At 51.5% G+C, this 22,259-nt stretch overlaps 1 protein-coding gene across 1 annotated transcript in view; it reads right to left on the bottom strand.

The window, feature by feature from the left end:
- Positions 1 to 22,259, bottom strand: part of LOC310659004 (uncharacterized protein) — a 37,286-nt gene that overhangs the window by 4,078 nt on the left and 10,949 nt on the right. Inside the window, exons 9-15 of the mRNA XM_083401608.1 lie at positions 21,546 to 21,684; positions 17,426 to 17,619; positions 13,966 to 14,094; positions 5,458 to 12,198; positions 4,061 to 4,207; positions 2,633 to 2,779; positions 1,075 to 1,179 (exon numbers count right to left, since the gene is read on the bottom strand). Coding sequence (XP_083257734.1) covers positions 1,075 to 1,179; positions 2,633 to 2,779; positions 4,061 to 4,207; positions 5,458 to 12,198; positions 13,966 to 14,094; positions 17,426 to 17,619; positions 21,546 to 21,684 — 7,602 coding nt within the window. The remainder of the gene's footprint in view (positions 1 to 1,074; positions 1,180 to 2,632; positions 2,780 to 4,060; positions 4,208 to 5,457; positions 12,199 to 13,965; positions 14,095 to 17,425; positions 17,620 to 21,545; positions 21,685 to 22,259) is intronic.

Raw genomic sequence — 22,259 nt, 5'->3', positions numbered from 1 at the left:
GGGAAGGAGGCAGAAGGCAGAGCCCCTGTATCGTGCAGAGACACAACAGGCACCTTCCTCTGTGGATGGGTATTTCTGGACTCGCTGCAGGGTGCAAGCAGTTCTGATGCGGCACATTGTGGTATGACCCCAGCAGGGATTTGGTTTCAAGGGTACTCCATAAAAATGGCAAATGTGTTAGAGCTGTCGCCATGGCTGGCGGCTGAGGCGGGAGGGGGAGGAAGAGAGAATCCTGGGCAGGTGTGGGGGACTCCCTGGTCCTGAATGGGGTGACTGTGCCCCTGAAGGGCCAGGTGTGCAGCCTGGGAGTCATTTTGGACACACAGTTGTCCATGGAGGCGCAGGTCAATTCTGTGTCCAGGGCAGCTGTCTGCCAGCTCCATCTGGTACGTAGGCTAAGAGCCTCCCTGCCCACAGACTGCCTCGCCAGAGTGGTGCATGCTCTGGTTATCTCCTGCTTGGACTACTGCAATGCGCTCTACGTGGGGCTACCTTTGAAGGTGACCCAGAAACTACAACTAATCCAGAACGCAGCAGCTAGACTGGTGACTGGGAGCGGCCACCAAGACCATATAACACCGGTCCTGAAAGACCTACATTGGCTCCCAATACGTTTCTGAGCAGAATTCAAAGTGTTGGTGCTGACCTTTCAAGCCCTAAACGGCCTCGGTCCAGTAGACCTGAAGGAGCGTCTCCACCCCCATCGTTCAGTCCAGACACTGAGGTCCAGTTCCGAGGGCCTTCTGGCGGTTCCCTCCCTGCGAGATGTGAGGTTACAGGGAACCAGGCAGAGCGCCTTCTTGGTAGTGGCGCCCGCCCTGTGACCCTCCCTTCAGATGTCAAGGAGATAAAGAACTACATAACTTTTATAAGACATCTGAAGGCAGCTGTGAATTGGGAAATTTTTAATGTCTGATGTTTTACAATTTTTATATATGCTGTAAGCTGCCCAGAGTGGCTAGGGAAACCCAGCCAGATGGGCAGGGTATAAATAATAAATTATTATTATAATTGTTTCTCAAACAACCTTGGCATCCACAGACAACCGACCTGAGCCCGGAGGAATGGCCTCACCTGGCCCTCGTTCTCTGATGGGAGAGGCCAGAACTCCGCCGGACTGCTTCCCAGAAGGTCATCCTCAGATTTGCGATGTTTGGCGATGGACAGCCTCTCTTGGAACTGAAAAGGAAGAGAGGATTTGTCTCAGCATTTCCTGGTGGTTTGCATCTCCACCCCCATCATTCAGCCCGGACACTGAGGTCCAGCTCCGAGGGCCTTCTGGCGGTTCCCTCCCTGCGAGAAGTGAGGTTACAGGGAACCAGGCAGAGGGCCTTCTCGGTGGTGGCACCCATCCTGTGGAACGCCCTCCCATCTGATGTCAAGGAAATAAACAACTATCTGATTTTTAGAAGACATCTGAAGGCCGCCCTGTTTAGGGAAGTTTTTAATCTTTGGTGTTTTATCGTGTTTTTAATATCCTCTTGGAAGCTGCCCAGAGTGGCTGGGGAAACCCAGTCAGATGGACGGGGTATTATTATTATTATTATTATTATTATTATTATTATTATTATTATTTTCCAGAAAGCTGGTACCATGGGATCAAGTTCACCAATTCTGTTGTATTAATTAGAACAGTTTTTGCTGGGCTTTGAATAATAATAATAATAATAATAATAATAATTTTTTATTTATACCCCACCCTCCCCAGCCAAGGCCGGGCTCAGAGCGGCTTACAAGCAATAATAAAAACAAGATGAATGATTACAACTTAAAAACAAAAGTAAAATACAACATTAAAATAATGGAACATTAAAATATTAAAATGTAGCCTCATCGCAGGAGGAGAAGGAAAAGAAAAAAGAAAGAGAGGGAGGGAGGGAATCAAATTGGCTCCAAGCCAAAGGCCAGGCGGAACAACTCTGTCTTACAGGCCCTGCGGAAAGAAATCAGATCCTGCAGGGCCCTGGTCTCATGAGGCAGAGCGTTCCACCAGGCCGGAGCCAGAGCTGAAAAGGCCCTGCCTCTGGTTGAAGCCAATCTAAATTCCTTAGGGCCTGGGACCACTAGGGTGTTGTTATTTATGGACCTTGAGGCTCTCTGTGGGGCATACCAATTGCATAAATGTGCAATTGTTACCATTTTCAGTTTTATTATTCTCCTTAGTGGTTCGTGCTACTCTGAATAACTGGAGATGAGTTTATGGAACAAACAGGGCGGCAGCCCTAAAATGTTTGGAAGCCACTGCTCTAACCATTGCACCACACTATCTATGTAGGTCTGTGCACAGATAGGACGCAGGATAGGTAGTGCAGCCTTCGCCAACCTCGTGCCCTCCAGAGACTCTGAGCTATGACTCCTGCCAGCCCCAGCCAGCACGGCCGACGGGAGTAGTAGTCACCCAGTGGGCGCCATGTTGGCAAGCGCTGTGTCAAGGAGAGCTGGCGCCTTCCTGCACATGCGAAACACGAGGTGGTCTGTGTGTGCACATGCGCAGCATGTCAGAGTTTGGTGCTTTCTGCCGTTGGAAGGCTCAGCCATCATAACGGCCCCCCTGAGCAGGGCATTTCAAGGGTGCTGGGTTCGAAACGAGAGGAGTCCCCTGATGGCCTCCCCGCCGTGCTCCTGGTCTCACCCGCAGGGTCTGGCGCTCCTTGTCCCGCTGGTGCCGCCGTTCTCCCTCGGCCTGAAGCTCCGCCAAGCGCCGCAGAGCCGCCTCCTTCTCCTGGCGGGACAGCCAGACAAAGGCTTTCTCCCGGCACGGTGGGCGAGGGCGGGGAGGCTGTGGGGCAGGGGGCAAGGTGGAGGGGTGCAAAGGCAAGTCAGGAAGGTCTTCCGTACCCCGAAGGAAAAGCTCCCCACCGGCGCAGGGGCAGCAAAGGCACCCTCCAAACCTTGGCCGGACTCCCAGCCTCTGTCTTGCCTAACCATTGGGCCTGCTGGCTGGGGCGGATGGGGGTTGTAGTCCGGCAAGATCCGGAGGCCGTCGTGTTGGCTGCCGCTGTGCTGGTAGCTCTAGCCCGCCCACAACACACCTGGGACCTTCCAGACAGGGCCGGCTCAAGACATTTTGCCGCCTGAGGCAAAAGTTCAGCATCTGCCACCTGAGGCCACAGTCTCCCTCTGCCTCCTCTCAGGACTGGCCCTTCTTCCAGGTATCATGAGCTGCATTTCCCACCGGAACCGAGCCGGTTTACTAAATCACCCCCCAAATACTCTCTCGCCCCAGGCCAGACCTCTCTCTTCCTCAAGAACTTCCACCCAACTTTGAGCCTGCCTGGATGGAGCGCAGAAAGGACAGGTGAGTTATAGAAACCAGCCTACTTTACGAAGATGACATGTTGATGGTGGGGGGCATGGACCAATTTTGTGCCTACACACACAGACACACACACCACCGCTGTCAACCGTCCCTTATTTGACGGGAAAGTCCCTTATCCCAGCACCGTGTCCCGCTGCTGTCCCTTATTGATGATGTCCCTTCAATTTCCCGGGTTTCAAAGGAAGCAGCTCCTCTCCCTCCCTCCCTGCCGGCCAGGGAGGAGGGAGGCTCCAACTGGGTTGCTTGGCTGCGTTGCTCACCTAATAAGGAGTCTGAGAACGACTGGGGGGTGGAGCTTGCATGCCTTGTGCCGATCCAATTGGCTGTGTTGCCTGGGGACTCGCCTTTGCTCAGCGCTTCCCAGCAGAGAGGTGACGGTGGTTTCCCTTGCTGCATCCCCTTTGCCGGGTTGCTGCGCTGTGGGAACCACCGCTTGAGGCTTCGTTTGGCTGCTGGCTGGGCTTTCTGCCTTTGGCTCGGAGGGGCTCAGAAGTTGAACATACCTGTGCTCTGAAAATCCCTTATTTTGGTTGCTGATCCCTTATTTTCGAGGCTGCTGGTCCCTTATTTTCAAATCTGTAAGTTGACAGCTATGACATACACATACACACACACACCACTATGTGGCCCCTGCGGGAGAGAATGTGGCCCCCAGGCCAAAAACCTTCTCCCTCCTTGCCTCCTTGACGCAGAAAATTTACGGTGTGAGATCGAGAAAAGCAAGGGCTGCATTTTCCTTACCTGGTGCCCACCTGCCTCTTCCGCAGCCGCACTGCGGGAGCTGCCTGCCATCGCCCTGGAGCCGCTGTCTGCCTCAGAGTAAGCGGCTGACTCCTCCCAAAATGGAGAAATCATGGAGCCTGTGGAACTCATGTCAACTTCGCCGTCCTGGTACAGTGCAGAGAAAGGAATCAAGACAGGGAGGGATTGGGGCCGGCCCGAGACATTTTGCTACCTGTGGTAAGCTTGCTTCAGCAGTGGCAGTGGGGCAACCCTCTTGGGGCAGTAGGGCAGGTAGAGGGGGGTGAGGAAATCTGCAGTCAAAATGACCTTTAAGTTTGTTAAATAAGCCTGTGGAGAGTTTAAGATTCACAGAATTCCTGTACTGCTGGAGAAGACAGGACAGACCTACATCCTATACCTTGTGGCAGAAAATAGGACAAAAGATCTTAATTGTTTCTCCTTCCTCCTTGCCTCAGTCTCTCCCTCTCTCCTTTCAAGCGAGGGCTCCGCATAGAGCCCAGACTTCATTTTGGAAACTAATTTTCCATTTTGTAACAAAGGAGAATTTTCACCTGTGTACTACTTCGATGTATTTGCTGCCTGCACTGAAATGTAAGTAAACCTTTTGTTTTTACTAAAACATGCGGTTCATTCTTAGCAAAGGGGACAGAGGGGGGAAAGGTCAGCGGACCACAAATAATCCGGCTTAAAAGGTTTGATTTTCTAATTCCTAGTAAGCTGCAAAAGTGCTAAAAGGGATTTGCAGTCTGTTTACTTTCATATTTCTCCCCACACATGTGGGATAGGAGGTTTAAATTACGTTTTATAGATTTAATCCTCAATTTATCTCCATCAAAGGGGTGCACAGCTTTGTCCCTTCCTTCTCGCTTCCAACAAATCCAGGAGATGGCAATTATTTGGCTCAGTCCACCATTGGTGCTGTGGTCTAAACCCCACTGAGCCTAGGGCTTGCCAATCAGAAGGTCGGCGGTTCGAATCACCGCGACGGGGTGAGCTCCCGTTGCTCGGTCCCTGCTTCTGCCAACCTAGCAGTTCGAAAGCATGTCAAAGTGCAAGTAGATAAATAGGTACCGCTCTGGCGGGAAGGTAAATGGCATTTCCGTACGCTGCTCTGGTTCGCCAGAAGCGGCTTAGTCATGCTGGCCACATGACCCAGAGATGAGCGCCGCAACCCCAGAGTCGTTCGCAACCGGACTTAACTGTCAGGGGTCCTTTACCTTTAACTTTTACCATTGTCTCTGGTGCCATCATCTACGGCTGGGCCACCCTTCCACTTCCAGTGGGCACGAGTCCTATATCCATACTTGCTTCCCCCTTCCCTCCAGCAACACAGCCTCCCCATTTCTGTGCCCTAAACCAGGCCCCAATACCACCTGCCCCACACTCCTCCTTACCCAAGACACTCCAGAGCGCCTCTCGGGCTGGGCTATGCAGATGGAGCTCTCCCTGGACAGGCCCACACCAAGAGCTGCTGGCGTCCACACGGGCTCTTCGTCACGTTCTCCAGGGCTGGGGGGAGACAGCATGGCCATGGCAGTGGGCTTCCAGGTGCCAATGGGGGCCTGCTCCCACAGGGGAGATGCCTCCAGCCTTCTGCTCAGCTGGTCCGAGTGGTACATCCCAGGGGCTGAGAGCATCCTTGGTTGAGGTCCTTCAGCTGGCAGTGCTTCCTTCAGTCTCTGTTCCTGACTCTGAAAAGCCCGTGGTCCTTCCGTGTCTTGAGAATCAAGGGCTCCCACCTCGCCTTGGAGCTCCTGTTGCCTGCACACCCGGCACAGCTTCGCGCCTTCTGGGAGATGGCGCTGCACCCCGTCTTCCACCTGGAAATGATCACCCATGCGCTGGACCTTCGGTTCCCTCAGATTCTGGCGGAAAAGGGTGTTCGGGTCCCGCACTTCCTCGGGAGTTCCCTGGCGGTTTGGGAAATTGCCGTGGGGCTGAAGAGCTTGCTGCGGCTGGTAGTACGGTCGCTCTCGGGGTGAGGCCATCTCGCTGTCCTGAGAACGTGAGTCTTCTCCTGCCCTCCTCATTCCCCAGGTGTCCTCAAGGTCTTGTGTCCTCGTCAACTCCTGAGGGTCAAGAGACTTGGACCTCCCCAGCAGAACTCCCCACAACTCCAAGCAATGCTGCTCGTGGGGCTCTGTGGGTGCTGGTTCCAGCTGGGCCACCCTCCCCTCAGCTTTAAGGGAACCCCACCCAGCCTGTGGCTCCATGCATTCCCGGGTCTGGAAAACCTGGGGATCGGTCACCCCTGGAACTTCGGCAGATGCCTCTGGTGAACATTCTTGCCCCGGGATTTTCTGAGGTGCCTTCAGCTTTGGCGACCTCACACGTCTTCCTGGGGGCTGATAAGGCCCCTCATCTCCCTTCTGGCTTGGGGGAGGCTGAGGGATCCTCTGTTGACCTTGCCGTGTCTCACGTGTCTCAGTGGCCTCCTGATCTGTTGGTGGAGGCTGGTGGGACTCTGAATGTCTCCACTCCTGAGGGATCTCAAGGCCCGTGGTTCCCTGGGGTTCAGTTGCCGCTTGCTCCTCTGGTTCACCGAAATCTCTATTTTCTTGTGGCTGTCGGGCCTCCCCGGTCCTCAGCCCTTGGGGCTGAAGAGCTTCCAGTTCACGGTAGAACCCTCCCAGTTCCCGGAGCTGCTCAAGATCGACTTGGGGGGCCTTGTGAGGAGGAAGGGACTGGGGCAAACTGACCGGCTGAGCTACGAACATCTCATCTGTTTGCTCCTGAAGGAAGTCCTGGCTCACAGGACTGGGGGGTTTGATGCTCTCTGCCTCCATTTTGTAACCTTCTCTGTGGGAGTCTTGAGTCCCTTCAGCAATGTTCAGTGTTCTCTGGTCCAGTTGACTTTGCCCTTGAGTGTTTTGTGACTTCTGCCCCACAAGTCCCTGAAGCGGCTCCTTCACCGGTTGGTCACGAGGGCTTTCTGGCCTTTGGAGAAAATCATCTCCCCTTGTTGGTGTCCAGTGCCCAAGTGTCTTAGACTTCCTCAGCAGATTTCTCAGGAGCGGAGGGCTTTGCACCTCCCTCTTTTCTTGAGGATCAAGAGACTGAGGCTCCACCAGTCCCTGGGACTCTGGTTCCCTTTGGAGAAACCCCTGAATCTGAAGAGTCTCGCTCCGAGAAGATTCCTGCAGGGGAAGCTCCTCCAGTTCGCCACATTCTTTGGAGTAGAAAATCTGGGCACCCTTCAGTTCTTGGGAACAAAGGGCCTCTCCCCTGTTTCTCGGTGGCCCCTGCACTTGGGGAGGCTCTATCTCCACCTGTCCAATCTTCTGGGTCCCACACTCAAGTTCTTGTTGGAATTGAAGGCCCTCTTCCCACTTTGGAGGAAGTTCTTGAAGGGTTCCTGAATGGAGGACCACTGCTCCTCTTAACTCCCGAGGTTCCAGCTCACCTTGTCTCTGTGGGTGGCACGACTTGGAGATACCCATGTTTGGCAGGTTAGTGGGATCTCCTAGTCCCTGGAGTTCCCTCAGGTCAAGAGACTTTGATTTCCCCAGTCCCAGCCAAGGTGGGAGGTCTTTTGTCTCCATATGTGATAAGGGCAGTTCAGCTTGGGACGTCTCATCCTCCATCAGCTCAAGAGTCTCTGGCATCTTTTCCTCAAGCTGAAGAAGACACGGTTGCCTTGCATCTGGCAGACCAATGCCCTCCAGATCCCTTTGCAAAAGCCCTTGGATCTCCAGCGGGTTCTGCTCCATCTGTGGAGCTCCTGGTGGTTGGAGGTCTTCCTTTTCTTTCTGCCCTTGGAGCTGTTGGTTGTCTTCCTGCATTTCATTGGTGGTGCCTGAATCCTTCTGCCCAAGCTTCTCCTGGAGCTGTGAGACCTCCTTGTCTCTCAACATCTTCTGCACAGAAGATCCACCTTCGTTCTTTGCAATCGATGTGTCCTGAAGAAGGTTCTTCATCGCCTGTGTAGTTTCGCAAGATGTGACGTTTTCCAGGGCTTGGTTCTCAGGGACCTCAAGACAACCCTCTGCGTATCTCAGAGCCTGTGGAGTTTCTTGTTCCTTTGATGCCTGGCACCCAAAAGCGTGTGACCTTGACAGTTCCTGGGGCTCGAGAGACTTTGATTTCCTTAGCAGAGCTGCCTGAAGCTGAAAGGTCTCTCGTACATGGAAAGTTTGGGAAGATCTTCCCAGGGTGCCTTCCACCTCAGAGCGCTTGTGATCCATCTTGACCCCACAGCACTGTGATTCACAATGTCCCTTGGGATCCACAGTTCCTTGGAGCATGAGGTTCTCAGGATCTCTAGGTGGTAAGCTCTCAGGTGGCCCCATCAGCTCATGGGATTCAGACGCTCTCTCCAAGCAGCTCTGAAGATGAGAAGGGCTTTCTGCACCTGGTCCCTGAGGCTGAGATGACCGTGATGTGCTCTGGGACTCTGAGGCCTCCAGGCTTCTCTCTTCCTGAAATTCAAAGGTCTGAGTCTCGCTTTGTGGTTTCATCTGGAGATCTTCCTGAACCCGAAAGGCTGTGGTCTCTGGATCTCTTTGAACTCCAGAGGACTCCTGCTCCCTCAGTTTCTGTGGCTTCTTGGTCTGAAGATCTCTTGGGTCAAGAGACTTTGATTTTCCTAGTAATCTTCCTGGGGCCAGGAGACATTCAGTCCTATTGTGTCCCTCTAGGGCTGAGCAACCATTATCTTCAATCCTCCCTAGAGCCTCAGCCCTTTCCAGCCTCAGCTCCTTTCGGGAAAGGAACTGCGCCTCACCTGAGGGACCACAATCTTTTGTATCACACCCCTGGAGTTCCTGGCATGGATGAACGTGACAACAGCCAACTTTGTAGGAGCCACACATTTTGGGCACTTTTCCCTGTGGCAGAGAAGACCCCCGTTTTTCCTGCTTCTTTGGGGATCTCTTCACATCTTGGGGACCTTTTGCTGTCGGTGGAGATTTCTGGACAGGAACAGCCCTTGTCTCCTTCAGCACATCACGGGCCTGAGGGGTTTTCCTGGGGGTTTGAGTTGCTTCTGCCCTCCGCAAGCCTTGAGACCCCAAGCCTTGTGAAGCTGGCAACTTGGAGTCCACCTCAGGGAGAGTTTCCTGAGGCTGTGGAGATTTGAGGGCCTTCTTTTCCTTCTCCAGCACCTGAGAAGTTTCTGGTTCCTTTGGTTCCTGGGGATAAACAATATTTTGGTGCGCACGTTTCTTCAACTTCTGGGCCTCTGTCTGTAGCACCCTCTGGAGTTGGGCTGCTGGGGACATTTCTGTTTCCTGGGGCTGAGGAGAGACCGGCAAATGTTGTGTCTCTTGCTGGGCCAGCTCCAAGGCCCACCACAGAAGAGGAGGTGTTTCTGGACTGCTACGTTTCTGAGGAACCCTTGGGTTCCCTTCTGGCCCTGACTGTGGCTGTGTGTCATCATTCCCTATGTCTGTTTGGGTGGCCTGTGATCTCCTTGGTTCTTTTAGGATTTGGGGGCTCTGGGAGGTTATTTGTCCCTGCTGCCCATAAGAAGCACCCTTCTCTCTCTGGATCTGGGTCTGAAAGGGACGTGGCCTCCTCAGCTCGAACGATTTTGCCTTCAGTCCTAGGATCCTCCACAGGAGAGGTGGAGATTCCAGGCTTCTGCGTTCCTCAGGCTGGAGAACCATTTCGGGCATTCTCTGGGCCCGAGACATTTCTGGAAACTTATTTTTGTCAGTCTGAAGGGCCTGTGGAGCCCCCGATCTTTGAGAAACCGTCCCTGGGTCCTCTGATGGCTCCAGCTCTCTTTGTTGTGGTTGTGCTTCTTGGCTCTCAGAAGCTGTTGTCTTCTTCAGTGGGGTTCTCTGGTCTTGGTGTGCTTCCAGCTCCCTTGTTTCTTGACCTAGAAAGGTCTCCCTCTCCCTTAGACCTGGACCATATAACCTCTCAGGTGGAGCCCTCTGAGCTAGCAATGCTCCATTTTCTGGCTGGGCCTGAGAGGCCTCAGCTTCCCTCAGTTCCTGAGGAGTAAGATTATCTGGAACTTTCCATCCCTGGGGCCTATGAGCTTCTGGTCCTACTGGTGGCCTTCTCTGTGACAGAACCATCAGTGACTTCTTCAGCTTGTGCTCTTCTGATTTCCTCATCTCAAAAGATTTTGACTTCAGGTCCAGAGCCCCCCACAGAAGAGGAGGAGACTCTGGTTTCTGGCCTCTCTGGGGCTGAGGGCCCCACATCTCCTTTTGTGGCGCAGTCTCTGGAGTCTGTGCATCTTCCAGACCCTTCATGTCACAGGGCTGTGATTCTCCTGAATGTCTGGGCCATCCCAGCTCCCTCTTAGAAATTTCCTCGCTCTGAAATATTTGTTGACTTCTCTGTGGAGATTTTTCAACTAGACGGGTTTCCCTCTCCCTCATTTCTTGAGACATTTCTTGTCTCTGCCCTTGGGTGAGAACATCTGGTTGTCCCACCAAGGTTTCCTTCATCTTCTGACGATAAAGGATGCTCGGCTTTGGAGCTTCTGGTCGTTGCCCTGGACTCAGAAAGACATCTTTTTTCCTCATCTCAAACGATTTTGCCTTCTGCCACATAATTCTCCACAGAAGAGGCGGAGATTCTGGACTTCTGCGCTCTGGGGACTGAGGAACCTGTGTCTGCCTTTGTGGAATTATGACACCCTTTGCTCCCTCAGATGAAAAGTCCTGTGCTTCGTTCACATTTTGAGGCCTAGTTACCCTCACCCCTTTCTGGACCATCCCTTGCTCTTGAAAGGCCTCCTGAGAAAATTCCTGATGGCTCTGTTCTTCCTTCTTTGCTTTCTTCGCCTCAAAGTCCTCTGGTTCCTGGCAATCTTGAGCCTGAACAGCTCCTGCGCCCATTTGTGGGTGCAGGGGCTCCCTCAGTTCCTGGGGTTGAAAAGCCCGTGACCTCCTCAGCTCAAGAGACTTTGACTTCCTCCACCGATTCCTGCAGTGAGGAGGGGTTTCAGGATGGGAAAGTTCTGGTCCTTGCTGGCCTTGTGGGGTTTCCAAGCCCTCCGTCTTCTCCTCAGCTTGGGTCAGCTCCTGTTCCTGCTGCAGGCAACCATGGGACCTTCCTTGAGGTCCTCCTGGGATGTGAAGGCCTTCCAGCTGCCCCGCACACTGTAACTTTGCCATCTCCTCAGATTCAAGACTCAACGGCTCTGGGACCTGAACGAGTGCGTCACGGCTTTCTGGGAACTTCTGACACTGCCGACCCGCCCTCATATCATGGCTCCTCAGACCTTCCTTCTCTGCCTGTGAAGTTCCCTCAACTTCCCGTTCCTGGGGCTGAAGAGCTTGAGGATATCCACATTTCTGAGGTCGAAATACCTCCTGCTGAATCTGTGGCGACCCCCATGGCCTTGCCCTGGATAAAAGCTGAGGCTCAAGAGATTTTGATTTCTTCCGGAGAAACCTCTGGAGTTGGGAGAGCTCTGGAAACCTCAGGTCCTGTTGGCACGTCTTGCCATGTCTCGTGTCTGGATCCAGGGACTCCTTGTGGACATCTTTGTGGGTCTGAAGGACCTCCCATGGTGGAGTAGCCTCTGACTCTCTGCATTCTGGGGGTTCAGGGAACTGTGTGCCCTGGGTATGAAAGGCTATTTGACTCGTCTCACTGTGTGGGACTTCTGGTTTCCTGGACACAAGGGGCTCCCGCTGAGGTTCCAGATCTGAAGTTTCCCTCGTTTCGTTTTCTTGAAGGGCTTCTGTTTCCCTCTGTGGAATATACTGGAGGTCACCATGAGTTTGGGCATCTCCAGCTTCCATCTCCCTACCCTGCGCTCCTGGGAGGTGGGGCATCTCCAGTCCTCCATGTGGTGTTTGCTGAGGGATTTCCGCATCCTGGCTCGAATCCTGGCTCAACAGGAACTCCAGAGACCCCAAAGATTTTGATTTCCTCAGCAGCGCAACCTGTGGCTCTAAGGTATCAGGACTCAACTCCTGGAGCAGAAGGCCTTGCTCAGCCTGAATCTCTTTGTCCTGAGGGAGGTTCCGGTTGCCTCCAGGAGCTACGGAGCCCTGTGGGGCCTCTGAATCCTGAAATCCTTTTTGCTTCTCGTGTTGAGAAGTCTCCGGTTTCCTCCGCAAAGGCTCGCCTTCTCTCTCAGGTATCTCATCTGCAGTAAGTGCTGCTCCTTCAGATGCAGACGGTTCCTGGGCGAGGCGCAACTCCCGCTCCGTCTGCAGAGGTCCCTAGAAATCAAATCAAAGTTAAAGACTCAATGAAGTCCCATAAAACCAGATGTGAGCACCTTCTCCTTCTGGAAACGAATATTGAGGAATCAGTATTTCTGGATCTGTTATCACTCTGGCAGGGACAGGCAGTGTGGGGGCCCATAATCCATAAACTGGCTTATAAGTATAAAACCAAATTTACTAGAATAATAGCTAGAATAGAGATAGACTTGTAAACATTCAAGCAACAAACATACATGTGCAAAACAAAGCCTGGAGATACTGTAAACATGGAGTGGACAAATGTACAACTCTATCTTAACAAGTTACATGTGCAATAAACATTATACATACTTTATAATTTCCTTAAACTTCAAGATTCAATCCAAATCTGTCAGTACTTTTAAAGATATTCTTTGAACACTGTCCAATCTTCATTAAATTTCTGGTTAGAATCTCCTCTTATTCTCCCAGTCATCCTTGCAAGTTCTGAATACAGTCATACCTCGGGTTACAGACGCTTCAGGTTGCGTTTTTTGGGGGTTATGGACCCGCCAAAACCTGGAAGTACCGGAACGGGTTACTTCCGGGTTTTGGCAGTCGCGCATGCGCAGAAGTGCTAAATCGCACTTTGTGCATGCGCAGAAGCGCTGAATCACAACTTGCGTGTGCGCAGGCGCAGCATTGCGGGTTGCGAATGTGCCTCCCGCACGGCTCACATTTGCAACCCAAGTGTCCGCTGTATTCTATCATCTTCGCTTGTCAATCAGTTTTTGTGGGGATTACATCACCTTTCCAGTTTTTTGCTATTAAAATCCTCGCCGCTGTGGTTGCGTACATGAAAAGGGTTCTGTGGGGTTTTTTGTACATCAATAAAAAAACCCCAGATATTGCACCCTCGAGTTGCTCCACCCCCTTGCTTGTTTTGGATGACCTTATCTGAAACTTTTGTACACGGAATTCCAAATCTGTGTACAGCCAACTTCTGGGGCTGCTGGAAGTTACAGCCCAGTAACTCCTGATGGGTCCCATGCACCTGAGGTTATTAATAATAATAATAATAATTTATTATTTATACCCCGCCCATCTGGCTGGGTTTCCCCAGCCACTCTGGGCGGCTTCCAACAAAACACTAAAATGCAACAATCTATTAAACATTAAAAGCTTCCCTAAACAGGGCTGCCTTCAGATGTCTTCTAAAAGTTTGGTAGTTATTTTTCTCTTTGGCATCTGGTGGGAGGGTGTTCCACAGGGCGGGAGCCACCACTGAGAAGGCCCTCTGCCTGGTTCCCTGTAACTTGGCTTCTCGCAGGGAGGGAACCACCAGAAGGCCCTCGGAACTGGACCTCAGTGTCTGGGCAGAATGATGGGGCTGGAGACGCTCCTTCAGGCCTACTGGGCCCAGGCCGTTTAGGGCTTTAAAGGTCAGCACCAACACTTTGAATTGTGCTCAGAAACGTGCTGGGAGCCAGTGTAGGACTTTCAAGACCGGTGTTATATGGTCTTGGCGGCTGCTCCCAGTCACCAGTCTAGCTGCCACATTCTGGATTAGTTGCAGTTTCCGGGACACCTTCAAAGGTAGCCCCACGTAGAGCGCATGGCAGTAGTCCAAGCAGGAGATAACCAGAGCATGCACCACTCTGGCCAGACAGTCTGCGGGCAGGTGGGGTCTCATCCTGCGTACCAGATGGAGCTGACTGCAACACTTCCATCTTCCCACACCATGGCACTGCCCCATGCCTTGGGCCCCGCTTCGTAAGTGGGTGGGCGAGCTTTCAAACTTACCCGTTGGCGGAGGGAGCGCTGCTGCTCCTGGGGAGAGGTGGGCTGCAAATCCCGGACCAGAGACGTCAGGGGTGAATCCTGCAGTCGGGCGAGGAGTTTCTCAAAGAGGGCAGGGCAAGCGGCTCCCTCCTGGGGGTGAGACGGCAAGTGGTGAGCCTGAGCGACCGAGTCACCTATTGCTGTGGGCTTGTGGGGTCAGTATGGATGATCTCCCGGCTCCCTTCCCATCCCTGAGGTTCTGCACCCAGTGAGGGTTAGAATCCAGTGGAGGATTCTGTTGCTGAACTAGCCAGGCAAGCTCTTATGTAAGACAAGGGCCTCAGCTGGCCACCTAAGTGTCACTCCTTAACTTAAAGAAAACAAAAGAGATTATTGTGGACTTTAGGAAATATAAATCAAATAGTCAGCCACTCATTATTGAGGGGAAGTGTGGGGAACAGGTCTTGGTGTTTCGATTTCTGGGAATGGAGTTGAGAGATGACCTAACAGCAAAGACCTGATGACGAGAGCACAGCAGAGGTTATATTTTCTGAGAATCCTCCAGGAAAACAATCTCTCAAAGGACCTGTTGATGGCATTTTACCATTGTACTGCTGAGAGTGTTTTAACTTAGTGTCTGTGTGTGTGGTTTGGGAGCTGCACGGCCAGGGAAACAACAATGCTGTCCAGGGTTATAAAGACTGCGGAGAGAATAACTGGGTGCACTCTTCCCACCTTGGATCAAATCTATGTTTCCAGGCAGTGCCATAAGAAAGCTGCAGAGATAGCGCAGGACAGTGCGCACCCCGGAAATGATCTCTTTCAGCTTCTGCCTTCTGGAAGAAGGTACAGGGTTATAAAGACTAGGACTAGCCGCCTGAGAAACAGCTTCTATCCAAATGCAATTTTGGTTTTAAACGCAGTGTAAGGAGTCTCCATGGGAGTATATTGTATTCAATTATGGGGTATCAGAGTTTTTAGGGGGCTAACCAGGCTGGGATAGTTGGGATAGCAGGCTTGTTGGTTTTTGAATGTCTTATGTAGATTTTTTTTCAATTTCGTTGTTCTGTATGGGACAATGACAATGAAGATTATCGTATCGTATCATATCGTAAGTGTTCTCACCAGAATCCCAAAAGAACGAGCTAACTTGCAAGAACTGCAGCTAAGTAATGTGGGAACTGAAGGGGAGCAGCTGTGTGCACCTGGTGGCGCAGCAATGAAACTGCTAGCGTGTTTGCAAAGCTAAGCAGGGTCCAGTACGGTGTCAGATTGGATGGGGGACCATGTGGTGTGATTCCTGCATTGCAGGGGGTTGGACACGATAACCCTCAGGTTCCCTTTCATTCTCTGTGAATTGCTTCTCTGCATCAAAACCCAGGTTGTAAACGTGTGCAAAATAAACCATATTTCTTAAAGACTGTAGTCTCTGCTGTGCCTCCTTCCAAAGGAACACAGACTCTGGTTCAGGGCCAAGATCCCTGGAATTTTGCCACCCCTTGGCAGAGATGAAGGTGGCCTGCAATGCTTTTCCTAGCGGAAAAGTAACCAAATAATTTAACCCCTGTGTTGCAAACAATATATCAGTAATATCCAAGGCAACACGATGACCAAGTACAACAATGCGATGTCAATATAAACTCTTTATATAATCTATACAGAACATTGCACAGTATGAAATACCGTATTTTTCGCTCTATAGGACGCACCGGACCATAGGACGCACCGGACCACAGGAGGGGGAGAACAGGGGGAAAGAATTCTCCCCGTCTGTGCTCAGTGCCCCTTCAGCGAAGCGGCAGGAGAAATGGAGCCCCTTCCATTTCTCCTCCCCCTTCACTGAAGGGGCGCTGCGCAGAGAGGGAAGCTGCGCAGTGCCTCTCCAGCGAAGTGAAGCCAGGAGAGAAAGAGGGATCAGTGTGCACCGACCCCTCCTGCTCTCCAGGCTTCAGGCGGCTGTCCGCAAGCCTTCGGAGCACAGCGAGAACTCCCGCTGCTCTCCGAAGGCTTGCGGATAGCTGCCTGAAACCGCCAGAGCGCAGCGACAGTTCGCGCTGCGCTCCGGGGGCTTCAGGCTTCTCCTTTTTAGCCATGGGGGCTGGGGTGGGGGAAGCCTGAGCTTCCCTGACCCTAGCCCCCAGAACAGGTCAGGGAGCGGTGGCAAGGTTGTGCACAGCCTTGCCTCCGCTCCCGGAGCTTGCGGGGCTGGGGCGGGGTAAGTCCGAGCTTCCCCCAACCCCAGCCCCCAAAACAGGTCCGGGAGCAGCGGTCCCTTCTCCCTCCTTAGGAAAGCCCGCAAGAGCCGCGCGGAGATTGTGTGCAGCTCTTGGGGGCTTTTCCTGCCTGCCTCCCCCCTGCATTCGCTCCATAGGAGGGGGAAAGTGCGTCCTATGGAGCAAAAAACACGGTATATAAAATGCGCTCTCTGCAAAACCAAATAAACAGAAATCTTATAAATCTCTGAAAGTCACAAAATATGCACTCTTGGTGGATTCTCTTGAAAGCATAGAACGAAATGAAAGTCTTATAAGACTCTGAAAGTCTTTATAGACTATGCAAGTCTGTGAGAGAAACAATGGGTCAGATTCTTATCTGGTGAAAACAAGCCGTAAAGCTTTGTTTTATGACGTCCAACGCTGCCGAAGTGGTCCGCAAGCAGATGTAGTGAACAGTGATTTCGGATATACCCACTGTTTCGTGGAATTGCTATGGAGTAGTGATTTCTGCTTATTTTGTTTTGCAGACAGTGCATTTCATATATTGCATATTGTTCTGTATAGATTATATAAAGAGTTTATATTGACATCACATTGTTGTACTTGGAGCAAGAGCAGTCCAGCAGGGGAAGGTTGTGGGCTCTCCTCCTTCCTTGGAGATTTTTAAGCAGAGGTTGGACGGCCATCTGTCATAGAATCATAGAATCATAGAGTTGGAAGAGACCACAAGGGCCATCGAGTCCAACCCCCTGCTAAGCAGGAAACACCATCAGAGCACTCCTGACATATGGTTGTCAAGCCTCTGCTTAAAGACCTCCAAAGAAGGAGACTCCACCACACTCCTTGGCAGCAAATTCCACTGTCAAACAGCTCTTACTGTCAGGAAGTTCTTCCTAATGTTTAGGTGGTATCTTCTTTCTTGTAGTTTGGATCCATTGCTCCGTGTCCGCTTCTCTGGAGCAGCAGAAAACAACCTTTCTCCCTCCTCTAGGTGACATCCTTTTATATATTCGAACATGACTATCATATCACCCCTTAACCTCCTCTTCTCCAGCCTCTTCTCCTCTTCTCCAGCCTCCGCTTCTCCAGTCATGGATGCTTTAGCCGAGATTCCTGCATTGCGGGGGGTTGACCCTCGGGGTCCCTTCCAACTCTATACAGTTCTATAGTTCTATTGTTCGTTTCATGGGCCCTGTATCTTTTGGGGCCCTTGGAGTGAGGCGACTGGCTCTGCTCCCCCTTCCCACCCTCCACGCCTCGCTTACCCTGTCGCTCGGGATTCCAGACAGACTCTCCAGGGTGCGGCTGAGCTCCTCCTGCTGCTCTCGCTGCAGATCCACCAGCACCGTGATGGCACCATCCTGCCACGTCCCCTCTGCCCCGCTGGCTCTCCCCGGCTCCGTCAGCATCCGGGCGATGGCCTCGCACAAGGCCGGCAACGGGTCCTCTCTCCCGCGCTCTGTGGGGCAAGACAGGCAAAAGGCAACATGTTACCGGGAGAGGAAGGGAGACGAGTTTGCTTAGGGCTCTGTAGTGAACTTGGGAAATTCTGGTACGCCAAACGTTGGTTCACGCAGGAGTGAGGCATTGTGGGAGAGATAAAATTGTGGCCTTCTGGGGGAATTGGTGTTTAGCCTCACTTACGCGGGTGGCACTGTCGGTTAAACCACAGAGCCTAAGGCTTGCTGATCAGAAGGTCGGCGGTTCGAATCCCCGGGAAGGGGTGAGCTCCCGTTGCTCGATCCCAGCTCCTGCCAACCTAGCAGTTCGAAAGCACCTCATAGTGCAAGTAGATAAATAGGTACCGCTCCAGTGGGAAGGTAAACGGCGTTTTTGTGCGCTGCTCTGGTTCGCCAGAAGCAGCTTAGTCATGCTAGCCACATGACGCGGAAGCTGTACCCTGGCTTCCTCGGCCAATAAAGCAAGATGAGCTATTGTTTCTGTGTGAGTATAGATTTAGCTGGTTATATTTTAAGGTAAAGGTAAAGGGACCCCTGACCATTTGGTCCAGTCGTGGCCGACTCTGGGGTTGCAGCACTCATCTCGCTCTACCGGCCGAGGGAGCCCATGTACAGCTTCCAGGTCATGTGGCCAGCATGACTAAGCCGCTTCTGGCGAACCAGAGCAGCATATGGAAACACCGTTTACCTTCCCGCCAGAGTGGTACCTATTTATCTACTTGCACTTTGACATGTTTTCAAACTGCTAGGTTTGGCAGGAGCAGGGACTGAGCAACGGGAGCTCACCCCGTCGCGGGGATTCGAACCACCAACCTTCTTAATGGCAGGTCCTAGGCTCTGTGGTTTAACCCACAGCGCCACCCGCGTCCCAGATAGTTATATTTTACAAAGTTTTTAATTTTTGTTTGTAACCTTCTAAAAAACGTGCAACTTTTTGAGCAGCTTGTTCAATAAACTTGGAAAAGGACTTTTTTGTCTTTTCAGATCGTGAAGCTGAGGCTCCAATACTTTGGCCACCTCATGAGACGAGAAGACTCCCTGGGAAAGACCCTGATGTTGGGAATGATGGAGGGCCCAAGGAGAAGGGGACGACAGAGGATGAGATGGTTGGACGGTGTTCTCGAAGCTACCAGCATGAGTTTGACCAAACTGCGGGAGGCAGTGGGAGACAGGAGTGCCTGGTGTGTTCTGGTCCAGGGGTCACGAAGAGGCGGACTAAATGACTAAAGAACAACAACTCTGTGCCTTTGCTCGGGGAAGCTAAACTGGTGCCTTACCGTTTGGACACCTACCTGTTGAATTTCTGTCTGCGTCATGGTAAAGTGACTCAGGGCTGGGCAAACCCGGTAAATATTGAAGGGGGATTCTTCTTCTTGCACCCCATTCGAGGGTGGTCCGGGAACTGAGGTGGAGGCAGCTTTACCGTTTGGCTTGTGATTTGCAACAACTAGCGATCTCTCCCCTTTCCTGGCCAAGTCCTGCCTAGGAAGAATGGTCGGGGTGTGTGTGTGGATAGTCCAGCTCACTACAGGCTCCAACGGGCGAGGGGAGCGAGAGGCAAAAGTGCCAACAGAAAGTCAGAGCTGGTGTGACGTGGGAGTTTGTGTGCCGGACCAGCTGCTGGGAGAGACCAGGGTTCAAATCCATGCTCCCCCAACCATAGAATCCTAGAGTTGGAAGAGACCACAAGGGCCATCGAGTCCAACCCCCTGCCAAGCAGGAAACACCATCAGAGCACTCCTGACATATGGTTGCCAAGCCTCTGCTTAAAGACCTCCAAAGGAGGAGACTCCACCACACTCCTTGGCAGCAAATTCCACTGTCAAACAGCTCTTACTGTCAGGAAGTTCTTCCTAATGTTTAGGTGGAATCTTCTTTCTTGTAGTTTGGATCCATTGCTCCGTGTCCGCTTCTCTGGAGCAGCAGAAAACAACCTTTCTCCCTCCTCTATGTGACATCCTTTTATATATTTGAACATGGCTATCATATCACCCCTTAACCTCCTCTTCTCCAGGCTAAACATGCCCAGCTCCCTTAGCCATTCCTCATAAGGCATCGTTTCCAGGCCTTTGACCATTTTGGTTGCCCTCCTCTGGACACGTTCCAGTTTCTCAGTGTCCTTCTTGAACTGTGGTGCCCAGAACTGGACACAGTACTCCAGGTGAGGTCTGACCAGAGCAGAATACAGTGGCACTATTACTTCCCTTGATCTAGATGCTATACTCCTATTGATGCAGCCCAGAATTGCTGGCAGTTAGAAGGACAAAAGCCGGAGCTGAGTGTGTCTGAGAGCTAGGAGCTGATAGGAGGCTGCTGGCTGAAGCCTCTGCAGGAGAGACATGCTTGATTTCTACTTGAATCTAAGGCTGTGGCCATGGGAGAACTTTGTGGGGTGGTTGAGTGTGTGTGTGTGTGTGTGTGTGTGTGTTTCATTAAATTTTCTGTTTTACAATTTAAAGTGCAGTATTTTTCGCTCCATAAGATGCACCTGACCATAAGACGCACCTAGTTTTTAGAGGAGGAAAGGGGGAAGCCCCATTTTTTGAGGATCAGCTCAAAGTTGTTGAGCTTACTTTGCAAAGAGAAAAAAAATCCTGTTTTTATGGGGTTCAACTCACAGTTCTGCAGCTTCTTTAGGAAAGGAAAGGGAGCCGTTTCTACAGTTTCCAGACAGTCCCATGTCACTGGGGAAACAAACAGCCTCTGTCCTCAGAACATTCAGCAATGGAGGCCTGGGCAAGAGCCAGCGATCGACCACACATTCGCTCCATAAACCACACAGACATTTTCCCTTACTTTTTAGGAGGAAAAAAGCATGTCTTGTGGAGCAAAAACTACGGTACTCCTTTTTACATCTTAAGATATCAGTGTTCTCTTTCCATGGTTCATTTTACATATCTTAAATCCCTGCATATTTTACAAAAACTATACCATTCAGTATTCCATTATCGCATCCATCAAAACTTATTTACACTGTTGAAGTTATCTTAATGCTCATTTAATCTTAAAAAGACCGGAAACCTTTTTATTAGGAATCATGACAACGGAAATTAAGAAGGTTAGACCACCATTTATGTATGCCACAAGTGCAGCCAGGATTCTAATTGCGAGAAATTGGAAAAGCGAAACCATCCCTTCGGGCAAGACAGGGAGGTGAGTCACCGGGGGATCAGGACCAGCTGTTACCCCATCAGAGATAAAAGGCGGTCGGACCCTGCCCCAGGTTACAGGACCAACATTGCTGCTTGTTACGATATAGAAAGAATGCTGCTGCGAGCTGCTTGTTTGAAAACAACATCACATGATGTTGGGACTGTCCGTGGGAAACAGAGGGCACCGGAATTAGCTCAGAATGTAATATGAGCTGCACAGGAAGTGTTTTGTTCTCTCGACTGCTGGAGTTTGAAGAGTGCAGTCATGTTTTTTGTAACGCTGCAAAGACAGAAATAAAGGCATGTAAATACGTTTCTGTCTATCTCTTTCCCCTGCCGGGGGGGCAGGAAAGAGGGGGGGTGTTCTTCTCACGCTGAGAAGGATCGCCTATCGCGACCTCTGCCTGGATCCTGCCAGGAAAGCAGACCGGGAGGTCAACAGGAGACCAAGCCGGGTGCCTGGAAGAGTTGCCAGTTTCTCCTGATAAAAGGCTTGATTTCCAACAGAGCCTACCTGAGACCCTGTGTCTGACCTAGCCTGGTTTTCTGCCTTGGCCCTGTTGGACTGACTCCTCACGGAATCCTTGGATTCGGGAGGACCTGAACTGCGTGGCTCGGGTTAACTCCCGAGCCCAGCACAATGTGTAAATAAAGCCATATATCCTAAAGACACCACAGTCTCCACTGTCCCTCCTTCCAGGGAAAGCAAACCTGGGTAAGCGCTTGGCAGTGCTGAAATTTCTCGCTCTCTCTCACTCCTTCCATTGCTGTACCTGCTCCCAAGGAGGTCGGCTGCTTTCTGCCACGGCCTCTGTCCTGGGCACCCTCTGGCTCAGCAAGAGCCAACAAGATCTGGATCAGGCAGGATCTGTCCCTCTGTTGCTGCTGCAGCAGGCGGTCCAGCAGCACCTGCTATGGGGCGAGAAGGAGAAACACACATGGCCTCCGTGGCCCCACATCTACAGTTCTATTGTTCTACGAATGCGCTACCCGAGCCCAGGTGGCAAAAGCAAGGGGAGGGGGTTTCCATACTGGGGGCCACATTCAGCCAGGTCCAAAGGCCCTGATCTTGGATACGTAAAACAGCTGTGTATTTGAAGCAAGTTTCTTATTTTATGTGCCTTTTTCCATCTCGCCTTAATTCTGGCAGCGTTATTCAAACAGGGCAACCAGCCTCCTTTTAAAAACAACCCCCTTCTTTTGTGGGAATGTTCAGGGAGACAGGAGAGGGTATATTGTTTAATAATATCCTCCCTAACTTGTGCTAGCAAGTTCCTTTACCTAGCAGAGTTTACATTCGCCGTTTAAATGCACAAGCTGCTTCTCAGTATTAGGATTCCTTGAAATCCCCTTTTCTCCCCCTTAAAAAGAATAGACACGACATAATCTTCTGCAAAGTATATATAAAAGAAGTTTACTCACACATTCAGTTCACAGATGGATCCCTGAAGGCAGACTTAGCTACAGAGTATATATACATGTGGAAT

The sequence above is a fragment of the Podarcis tiliguerta genome (genome assembly GCF_965153285.1).
Source record: "Podarcis tiliguerta genome assembly, chromosome: 10".
NCBI lineage: Eukaryota > Metazoa > Chordata > Lepidosauria > Squamata > Lacertidae > Podarcis > Podarcis tiliguerta.
This window is presented reverse-complemented; position numbering and strand designations above follow the sequence as displayed.